General features: G+C 39.3%; 1 protein-coding gene across 1 annotated transcript in view; it reads right to left on the bottom strand.

The window, feature by feature from the left end:
• pebp4 (phosphatidylethanolamine binding protein 4) overlaps positions 1-7,746 on the bottom strand; it is a 77,967-nt gene extending 70,221 nt beyond the window's left edge. Inside the window, exons 1-2 of the mRNA XM_088995444.1 lie at positions 7,595-7,746; positions 6,283-6,386 (exon numbers count right to left, since the gene is read on the bottom strand). Coding sequence (XP_088851570.1) covers positions 6,283-6,360 — 78 coding nt within the window. The 5' untranslated portion in view covers positions 6,361-6,386; positions 7,595-7,746. The remainder of the gene's footprint in view (positions 1-6,282; positions 6,387-7,594) is intronic.
• Positions 7,747-12,049: the final 4,303 nt, after the last annotated feature.

A 12,049-nucleotide genomic window follows, 5' to 3' on the forward strand; every position in this document is an offset into this window, starting at 1 on the left:
AACATGGAAAAAAACGGAAATGCTGCCCCATTGTGGAAGGGAAAAACATTGCCAGAGGTCTGACCAGCGCTTTATCAGCACTCCCACAAGAAAAAAACTAAACGCGAACAAATTTGGGAATGGCGCTCTACTGCCAATACATTCGGGAATGGTGGTGAATGAGTTAATCTGTTTCACTGATTCACTTTTAGACCAAAGTAATCAAAATACCTAACAAAAAAAAAAACTTTTTTTAAACATTTCTTTATCACCAATATATTTTTGGTGCGCATTTTTGTCGCTCTGTTAATACAGTAAAGTCTCGTTATATCGATATTCAAGGGAGTCCGAAAAAATATCGATATAACCGGGACTATCGATATATCCGACCCTGTTTGCATGTAATTTTCTCCGTGCGTGCATAGAAATAGTATCGATATAACCGGGACTATCGATATATCCGATATCGATATAACGAGACTGTATTTTTATTCCTGGTCTGGCTCAGTGGAAGATTTGTTGAGTTTTAGATCAGTTGAGATTATTCTGTTTTGGGAACAAAACATCCCACTGAGACTAAAATATATTTAGAATGACAGCGCCCAGAAAATGCACAAGATGGTGCACAAGCTCCGTTGGAAATGCTTGATTTGTCCGCTGGGAATTTGGGTAAACTTGCAACTTCTTTATGCGTGTTACCACAATTGGCTGCAACACACAACGATTCACCATTGCGTTATTTATGTAGTTTTCCTTCTAATTACGCGATCAACACAGTTTTTCCAGACGAGAAAAAGTACCCAAAATGCATTGCGTGTCGCTTTCTCGGTCACGGGCGTTCCCTCCGTGACATCACTTCGTAGTCATCGTTGTCAACTCAAAAAAAAAAAATGACTTCCTGAATATTCAGCGCAAGTCTTAACACGTAAAATAAGTCTTGTTTTTGAGTTGGTGCATCTTAGGTACTTTGTTTGTTCTGAAAACATCGTGTTGATCCGCGTTGATGGTGAAATTAGAAGTAAAACACATAAATAACACGATGGTTAATCGTTGTGCGTTGCACTAAGACTACTATTTGATACTAGTAGACACAAATTCCCAGCAGACAAATCAGCCCATTTCCAACAGAGCTTGGGAGCCATCTTGTGCATTTTCGGGAATGCTACATTGGACTCCAGATGCCTCAAAATGAGACGGAAGGACTTCTTTAATCGATTGCAAACATGTATGCTTTCCTCTTCAGAACTATATGAATCAAATTCATAACTGGATGAGTAAGAAGAAAGCATCTTCTCCGAATCTGAAGCCATTGTTTTGATTCTAGAGCAAGGCGAAGACGTCCTGGTGTGACGTCATGAACAAGGGGGCGGGACTTTCTGAATCTCGCCATTTCCGAGTGCATTTTGTGGCAGTTTTGGGACACTTTAAGTCATTTTTTGGTGTTTCGCATTTGACTAAAAATATCAGCCTGCGTGTTTTGGGTATTTTAGATGCTCATCTCATCTCATTTTCCGTACCGCTTATTCCTCATTAGGGTCGCGGGGGTTGCTGGAGCCTATTTCAGCTGTCTTCGGGCACGAGGCGGGGGACACCCTGAATTGGTTGCCAGCCAATCGCAGGGCACACAAAGACGTACAACAGTCACTCTCACACTCACACCTAGGGACAATTTGGAGTAGTCAATCTGCCTGCCATGCATGTTTTTTGAGTGTGGGAGGAAACCGGAGTACCCGGAGAAAACCCACGCGGGTCCGGGGAGAACATGCAAACTCCACACAGGGAGGCCGGACCGGGAAACATTCAATGCAGTGTTAGAAACCTTAGACTCTGTTTTTTCATCAGAAGAAAAGAAGTTTAATTCCAAATTATATGGGTTCTGGAGTTATATGAGCTTGAAATGAGGGCGGCCTGTCCAGAATACAGTACAATACATACAGTACATATTGGCAGCTGAAGCTGAAACAAAACGCAAACATGGAAAAAAAACGGAAATGCTGCCCCATTGTGGAAGGGGAAAAACATTGCCAGAGGTCTGACCAGCGCTTTATCAGCACTCCCACAAGAAAAAAAACTAAACGCGAACAAATTTGGGAATGGCGCTCTACTGCCATTACATTCGGGAATGGTGGTGAATGAGTTAATCTGTTTCACTGATTCACTTTTAGACCAAAGTAATCAAAATACCTAACAAAAAAAAAATACGTCTCGTTATATGTCGGGACCGATTTATCACCAATATATTTTTGGTGCGCATATTTGTCGCTCTGTTTAATACAGTAAAGTCTCGTTATATCGATATTCAAGGGAGTCCGAAAAAATATCGATATAACCGGGACTATCGATATATCCGACCCTGTTTGCATGTAATTTTCTCCGTGCGTGCATAGAAATAGTATCGATATAACGGGACTATCGATTATCCCGATATCGATATAACGAGACTGTATTTTTTATTCCTGGTCTGGCTCAGTGGAAGATTTGTTGAGTTTTAGATCAGTTGAGATTATTCTGTTTTGGGAACAAAACATCCCACTGAGACTAAAATATATTTAGAATGACAGCGCCCAGAAAATGCACAAGATGGTGCACGAGCTCCGTTGGAAATGCTTGATTTGTCCGCTGGGAATTTGGGTAAACTTGCACCTTCTTTATGCGTGTTACCACAATTGGCTGCAACACACAACGATTCACCATTGCGTTATTTATGTAGTTTTCCTTCTAATTACGCGATCAACACAGTTTTTTCAGACGAGAAAAAGTACCCAAAATGCATTGCGTGTCGCTTTCTCGGTCACGGGCGTTCCCTCCGTGACATCACTTCGTAGTCATCGTTGTCAACTCAAAAAAAAAAAAGACTTCCTGAATATTCAGCGCAAGTCTTAACACGTAAAATAAGTCTTGTTTTTGAGTTGGTGACGACGCCCCTGACCGAGAAAGCAACACACAATGCATCTTGGGTACTTTGTTTGTTCTGAAAACATCGTGTTGATCCGCGTTGATGGTGAAATTAGAAGTAAAACACATAAATAACACGATGGTTAATCGTTGTGCGTTGCACTAAGACTACTATTTGATACTAGTAGACACAAATTCCCAGCAGACAAATCAGCCCATTTCCAACAGAGCTTGGGAGCCATCTTGTGCATTTTCGGGAATGCTACATTGGACTCCAGATGCCTCAAAATGAGACGGAAGGACTTCTTTAATCGATTGCAAACATGTATGCTTTCCTCTTCAGAACTATATGAATCAAATTCATAACTGGATGAGTAACAAGAAAGCATCTTCTCCGAATCTGAAGCCATTGTTTTGATTCTAGAGCAAGGCGAAGACGTCCTGGTGTGACGTCATGAACAAGGGGGCGGGACTTTCTGAATCTCGCCATTTCCGAGTGCATTTTGTGGCAGTTTTGGGACACTTTAAGTCATTTTTTGGTGTTTTGCATTTGACTAAAAATATCAGCCTGCGTGTTTTGGGTATTTTAGATGCTCATCTCATCTCATTTTCCGTGCCGCTTATTCCTCATTAGGGTCGCGGGGGTTGCTGGAGCCTATTTCAGCTGTCTTCGGGCACGAGGCGGGGGACACCCTGAATTGGTTGCCAGCCAATCGCAGGGCACACAAAGACGTACAACAGTCACTCTCACACTCACACCTAGGGACAATTTGGAGTAGTCAATCTGCCTGCCATGCATGTTTTTTGGAGTGTGGGAGGAAACCGGAGTACCCGGAGAAAACCCACGCGGGTCCGGGGAGAACATGCAAACTCCACACAGGGAGGCCGGACCGGGACGCGAACCGGCGACCTCTGCACTGTGAAGCCGGTGTGCTAACCACTTGACTACCGGGCCGCCTATTTTAGATGCTATAAAACGTTTTTCTGATGTCAGTTAGGAAACGTCGGTTGTCCTTTAAGGGTGTTTTTAAAGTCCGAGTGCCCGATGCACTCCATGACAATTAATCAGCAGGCAAACCTCCCTTTCTCAGCAATAAAGTGGGTGTTCACGGTGGGTGGATTTGAGCCGTTAGCAGCCACTATTCTGTAACGCTGCCACAGGTTTGCAAAGCTGAGTGGTGGAGAATAGCAGTGGCACACTGCCAGAAAGCGTAGTGAACTGGCATACCAACAACGCGAGCGACAATGGCGGATCCCTCCCCCCTCTCCATCCACTTCAATGGCGACAATTTGCTCGAGTGTCGGGGAAACGGAGGAATTACATTGCAAAAGTGAAGAAAGTTGATATTGATTTCTTTTGAACGTGTAATGGTTTTTTTTTGCTGTCTGGTCACAACAGAGAATCAGTCGGGAGTGTATTATAGGATCATAGATCAAATGTTGTTTGGGCGATAGATCATGTTCAAAGCGGACTGCTTAGGTTTTGAATCCACGGAGGATCTTGCATCCAGTTGGATTTCAATTATTGTTATTATTTTTTTTATGTCAACTCTAACACTCAATTGGCGGCAACACAAAACTACGATAAGAAAATTACTCTTGCGCTAATCATCCGAGAAACAGCGAGACTTCACAGTGGCGGGCCATGGATTTTATCGCTAGGCCTTCAGTAGTGCTATGTGGTTATTTATTAGCTATATGGCTATCTAGCTAGTTGGCTACCTGTCTAGCTGGGTAACTATTTGCTATCTATTGGCTATATTAGCTATGTGGCTATCTCGCTAGTTAGCTAGCTGGCTATCTATTAGCTATCTGTTAGCTAGCTGGATATCTAGCTTTGGTCAGTATGCTCTTTTTTGAACTAGGATTGGCTAGTCGCTATTGACCAGCGCCTTCAAGAAGGCGTCGGTACCTTTTTTGGGTTACCAACTCGAAATCTGATTGATCAGAGCAACAGTTTGATCGACATTTGATGCTGCATGGCCCGAAGGACTGATTGTGAAGGCGTCCAGGTAGATTTCTGACCCTGGTAACAAATAATGGCTGAAATGTGATTGGTTAAATGTTTACATTCGAAAACACACGTCTAGAAGCGGTGCAACAGGGGAAAAGTAAGGAAAGGAAACTGAAAGATAATTTGGAATTATTTAATAAGAATTAATGGACAAAATATAATTCATATTAGTCCGTGATAGAGATATTTTTAGGCCAGCAGAGAAGGCGTTGCAGGTCTTGATGGTCCGCCAGTGGAATTGAGCAATTTTAGTGTAGTGAAACAATTTGCGTAAAGTTGACAGGGTGCAGTTATTATCAGACTTATCTCCATATTTTTCACAGTCCTTGGATTATATGCAAGCTAGAAACTCTGCCAGCTAATTTTGAGCGAGGGGCCAGTTTCATAGACCCCGAGACTGGTTGCCAGCCAATCGCACATTGAAAAACCAACCTTTCGTACCTATGAGCGATTGCATTCTGGATTGCATTCAACGCAAGCATGCGTGGTGTAAGACTCACATTTCTGCTTCATGCTTTATGTCATTTTTAAATTCCCCATTTTTAACAAATTGCTTTTGCATTTTAAAAACTATTCTCCATGATAACTGCACTTGAAACCCAGATCTTGCTCATGTACTGTTTTTCTTTTTTTCAGAAGGATGTGTGATATTATGTAAATTATCCAAAAACAGTAGCCATCTTCCTGTTTACAAAACAAAGTTACGGTAAACATCACAAAATGGTATGTTTGTCCATTGCCATTTTGTTGCCAACGATGAAGTGGTAGCGCCACCCATTGGTGTTGAATGGCTACAAAAGATAATTACATGGAAAAACAAATATAAAACATCACTGCCCTCTGGTGTTTAAAAAGAGATATGCGCGTTTTTGAGTACTGAGATGAAATTTCAATCGCTTGACGTGCTTTTTATATGTCAACATCTCGACCAGGGGTGTGCAATTCAAGTCGTCTTCTGTTTGGACTTTCATTCTTTACTTGTTAAATAAGGACTTGTATTGAATTTAAACAATATGATAGAAATTACAAAATAATATGAGATGTGATTGTTGTATACTCTTGGATTTGACTCTTGGATTTGAATAATAACTGTGTAATTACAGGCAGAAAATCCCCTCATATTTCAAATAATAAAAATGCAATTATTTCCTTATTTGTCATAGAACAATAATCTATACATCATTTGAAAGTTATTTAAATGCACTTTAATATGGTATTAGAAAATATGTGATGAATTACTGAAAAATGTTGTGACATCCCTACGTATTGCTTACACGTCAGCTCAAAAATGAGAGCTAATGACCTGTGACACCCAGTATTCATTTTGCATTCTTAAAAACAAATAAAACGGGTTACTGAACCGTGCTAATGCGGTGCTATTTTATTGTACTTACTCGCAAAAAGAAGCATCTTCGGTTCTCAGGGTGTCGTCTGAGGCCTTCGTGAGTTGAGACCCTGACATGAAGCCACATAAGAGCAGGAAGACGGGCAGCAAAGACTATAAAATACAGTAGTGTTCAGTTATATTAGACATATAGTTCTGTTTAGCAATTGTGACTAGGGAACTTTATGAGGCACCAACATTGTTAGTGGCTAACTTCGTTTCGTGTGCACGAGCGGCTCGCGATCTGTTTATCTCAATTATAACATTCATAATAGTGCTGTGTCGTTCACGAACGAGCCGGTTCTTAAAGCCGGATCTCTGAAGTGAACGAAGAGAGCCGGTTCCTAACAAGGAACCGGAAATGGGAGCCGACTTTTTTGTCCTCGATTCCCTGCCCCCAGTCTTCGGTTAAAGCCGCACCTGATTGGTCAAGATCATTGGTAGGGATGGAGGGGAGAATTACAGACACACGCAGCAGTGCGGAGAAGGGGGGGAGGTGACAGGTGGACAAATGTTATCACATTATGCTGTTATTATTCAATTATATTTTTTTACTAGTTGGTATGATAGCATTAAAAACACGAAAAGCAAATTAGTGACAGCTGATCATCAGACCAGAGTAACCACAGTGAAAGTTAAAGTTAGTGGATGCTCTCTGTGCACATATAAATCAAGCCATATAAATAAAAATATTTGATATAGTGTATTTTTTTACACGCTTTTCACAGAATTATACATAACTTTTGGTAGTTAATTAATTTAAGCAACAAAAAAACAAACAAACAAACAACAAACTGAGGAGTCATTTGGGAGCCATAATACCGGATCTTTTTAGTGAGCCAAGCCCAAAGAACCGGCTCTCTGAAGAGAGCCGGAATTCCCATCACTAATTCATAGCAGCTGTTTGTCTTCTGGAGACCGGCGCTTGACACCTGCGTTTTACGGGAAAAATAAAACGCGCATATTGGAACAAAATCGCTGATATTTTTTTTTAATGTATGTGAATATGTTGTATGTATTTTTTAAATTTTATGTGAATAAAATGATTATTTTAAAGCAACGTGATCATTTGACCAACTTTGTGTTTTTGGTCCTCACCCCTTTCCGTAGTTTTCCATTGTCAACATCGAAACGGGATATACCGACCAAGTGACAGTAATACGACAACTAAGCTAGCAAACCAAGCTAACTTAATTTAGACAGATTTACGCCTTTTAGCTTTATCGTATCGGTAACATTGCGCCGCAGTCCACCTGTATTTATTGTTCACGACAATCACATCCCCCCCCCAAAAAAAACTTATCAGCGACGTGTCAACATACCATTGCGTTAAAGTTGTTCCTTAGCATTACAGCTGATGTCTTCGTCAACAACGGTTTCAATTGCTTGCAAGCTTTGAAATAAATGTCTGATGAGTGAAGCTTGAACCTGTCGTACCACTTTATTTATAAAAAGAGTTCAGACACTAACAGGCGGACGCGTCACAGGACCATCCGGGGTCGTGCACGTGTCAAGTTGTTAGTGTCATCCCCTAAAAAGCGCGTCGCTCGCTATGACAAACTACTAATCTTTATTATTATTTAATAATCTTTATTATTATTTAATCTACGTTTTATCATTGTTCTCATATTAGTATTCAGAAAGTTGCATCGTGTTGGGTTGTTTATCACTCAAGCATTAAAGTCGAAAATAACGATTTTTTTTTCCCACGTATTGATTTTAGATATTCGCATAAACAAGTGTTTTGTAAACTTTAAATAAGTCATATCACACAAATAGAAACCGACGCTCCGTTTTTTTAGGTTGTCAATTTATTGACATGTTTTCAAATACACTGCCACATAATTCGTCAATAAACACAAAGAGGTTTTTGAAAACCATCACCGCCACATAAAAGGAAGGAAAGTGTCACGTGTGTTTTAATTACCTTGTTTAAAATAATTTTTATTGATTTCCATAGAAGAATCTGGAATAAAGTGGATATTTCATGTTGGAAAGCAATTAGGTGCAGTTCTTGTGGTTGTCGTTTACTGATTTAAAAAAACGTGTTTTGAAGACTGAATTCCACCGAATAAGATGAAGAAATTTGTGTTGACACTTGAACCATTTTCTGTTTGTTTGTAAAAAAAGGGGCATAGGTTTGATAAACAGTTGCATGTCTCTCTTCTTTTCGCTTGCCTTTGTTTTTATGTGCATTTCCAGATTTCCCAACTCAACTTTATTTGGAAAAACATAACAAAAAAACCATATCTGTATCCAAAACACTGTGCATAACTTAAAAATCAGACAAAATAATAATAATAATAATAATAATAATAATAATAATAATAATAATAATAATAATAATATAATAAATTTGATTTCTAAGCGCCTTTCAAAATTCTCAAGGTGACTGTACAGTCACAGGATAAGTAAAAGCAGAGTTAAAACCATACATTAAAAACAACAAAATGAAAACGTTTTCGGACTTATAGAAAGAAATTTTGACACAAAAACAATATCATCCTATATACAAAAACTACAACGGACCCTGCGCTGTTTTATGTATTAAATTTATTTACATATTTTCAAGAACACATGCTACAGAATTCCAGATCAATAAAACAATACAAAGAACTATTTAATAACCCAAACCACCCGATGACTTCAGGGAAATGTCACCGAGGCTTGGAACACTGACAAAACATTCAAGTAGTTTTTTTAAATGTCTTTTTTTGACGGAATTTCCAAACAAGGCCTCTTAAATTATGCAATAGTGATTGCGCAGCATATCGATATCTATATTTTCCTGCCGCTGCTTAAGCTCCCTTTGGTTTGTGCTTCTCTGCAGCGGGGGATATTAGCACCCGAAAACACACCCAAATTAAAATAAAAAATGGGAGCGCAGTGGGTCCTAGAATGAATTTCATTATCTTTTTTTTTTTTTTACCTGATATTGTCTACACGTCTAATGATTCATGTCACTTGAATACAACATTTCACTACGAAGCAGTGCAAATGTGAAGATTCAGAGTCAGAAATTTTAATCTGCACAGTAGAAAAACATATTTAAATATCTAATACAGTGATACATTGGTTTACGAACTTAATTGGTTCCCACACAGAGTGTGTAAGGCGAAAAGTGTGTATCCCAAAAATTAATTTCCCATAGGAAACCATTAAAATGAGAATAATCCGTTCCCAGGTCCCCATAAAACATAATTTTCTATTTTCTAATCCTTAAAACTACACAAAATATACCATATTTTATTTATAATAAATGTGCTCGGGTATTATAATTAAAGAAATAAACGGTACTATTTAATAAAGTCGAGTGGCCGCTTTCATCAACATTAAACACTTGATGAGGACCGCAGCCTTCTTCTTTCTTTCTAATTTTACCTAGTTCCTCATAAATTGTGTTCTGTTTAACTGGGTTGAAAGCTTTTTGCATCTCGTGTACAGATGGCTTGTGCGGATTATTTGTGGAGCCTGATTGATGGGAATTTTAACCTTGCAGTCTACACTCTGCCTTTGAACTATCAAGTTGAAACGAGTCCAAATGTCACTGTTTTCTATCCATTTAGTCACTCTCTCACTGCCTGTCTCTTTAATGTTTAAAACACCCCCCCGCCCCCTCACTGCTGCGTTCTTGACCAATCACGTGGCTTTAACCGACGACTGGGGGTGGAGAATAGAGGACAAAAACAAGCCGGCTCCCATTTTCTTTTAGGAGAACGGGCTCGTTCACGAATGACACATCACTCATTGTGGTTGCTCCGTGTATCCCGAAAAATAGTTCGTATGCCAAGGTAAAATTTTCATAAATTTAACGTTCGGAAACCGAAAAGTTCGTAAGCCAAGGGGTTCGTAAACCAATGTATCACTGTACAAAATATTTTGGTTGCTTTGTGAGAGGATTTTAGTGTACAATACCAATAGCGAACATTTTTTTTCTTCATTTTTTTTCTGATGGAATACAGCATGATCCAAAAATCGGACTACTCACTTTGTTTAATTCTTATCACTCTATAATTTTTGGTAAAATATTTTTTAGGGGCTGTTTTTTTACCTTTTATTTGAAATACAAACTATTTGTGTTGCTTTGAGAGAGGTCTGTGTACAAGAGCAACAGCATTTTTTTCATTTTTTTCTGATGGAATACAGCATAAGCAAAAAATTAGATCACTCACTCGTTTTTGAGACTTATCCCTTTTCGGATCTTCAAATATTTCATCCTAAAAATAATATCCATTTTTTTTTATTGATCCTATTGAATAACCTTCGTAGAAACGTGTCCACCTATGCAATGTCAGTCTAATTTAAACATCTCCACATTGGAATTACAGTAACACTACAATCTCTCATATTAATGTGACTGGAAACCAGAAAAATGATTCATGGGGTAATTTTTTTTCCCATAACGATAATTAGCTGCACATAAATAATTCATCACGTCTATATTCAGTAACATATGAATCTGTTCACTGCCTGCAGTGCACAACAATAAAAGAAACAGCGCATGAAATAAACGCGCTTAATCTAACATTCAATATACAATTTTACAATCTTTCATTCGTTTTGCTTGTTTGCGAACCAATGTAAACGACGGCCCTTGCGAGGACAAAAGAGAAGACACGGCACTTCCTAATAAATACTGAGCATGATCCAGACTTGCTTTTCGGTCTTCGAGGTGAAGACCAACATTCAAGAAAAGGAACGCACGTGACGACAGTGTCGTATTTGGAAACCGAATTTGTTTACATGGCGGGTAAGCCACGGGTCGCGTTGTTGATGGCAGAGGAACACTTAAAGGACAACCGACACCATTTTTTTGTTTGCTAACTGACATCAGAAAAACGTTTTATAGCATCTAAAATATCCAAAACACGCAGGCTGATATTTTTAGTCAAATGCAAAACACCAATAAAAATGAGTTAGTGTCCCAAAACTATTTCAAAATGACCTCGGACATGCCGAGTTTTAGAAGGTCCCGCCCCCTTGTTCGTGATGTCACGCCAGAACGTCTTGCCTTGCTCGAGAATCCAGTTATGAATATGATTCAAATAGTTCTGAAGAGGAAAGCATACATGTTTGCAATCAATTAAAGAAGTCCTTCCGTGTCATTTTGTGGCGTCAGGACTGCAATGTAGCGTCCCATAAAATGCACAAGATGGCGCCCAAGCTCCGTTGGAAAAGGGCTGATTTCTCTGCTGGGAATTTGTGTCAACTAGTATCAAATAGTAATTTTGGTGCAACACAACACGATTCACCATCGCGCGTTATTTATGTGTTTTCCTTCTAATTTCGCCATCAACACGAAGTTTTCAGACCAAACAAAGTACCCAAAATGCATTGTGTGTCGCTTTCTCGGGCAGGAGCGTTCCAGATGTGACATCACGTCAGGCATCATCATCAACTCGAAAACAAGACTTCCTGAATATTCAGCGCGAGTCTTTAAAACGTAAAATATAGCTATATGCAGTGAAATCTTTGTGAAATACGCTCAGTAGAAGTCATTTGAAGTGATTTTACAAATTATGGACGCAACTTGTCCGGAGGTGTCGGTTGTCTTTTAAGGGCAAAGTGCTTTATCTCTGAGACTCGGGTTGTGTGTTGATTTGCTGGTTGTTGCAGCTAATAAGGGGCACTTGGTTATCAGTTCGGGTTGGATCGAAGTCATGATCGTACAGCTGAATACTTATTTTACTGTGTGTATTATCTTTTGAAGACTGGGTCATTTTCAAGTATTTTTTTTTCAATACAGTGACACCTCTGCTTATGAACGCTTCAGCTCA

The sequence above is a fragment of the Hippocampus bargibanti genome, linkage group LG04 (assembly GCF_051943395.1).
Source record: "Hippocampus bargibanti isolate YZ-2025 linkage group LG04, ASM5194339v1, whole genome shotgun sequence".
Lineage (NCBI taxonomy): Eukaryota > Metazoa > Chordata > Actinopteri > Syngnathiformes > Syngnathidae > Hippocampus > Hippocampus bargibanti.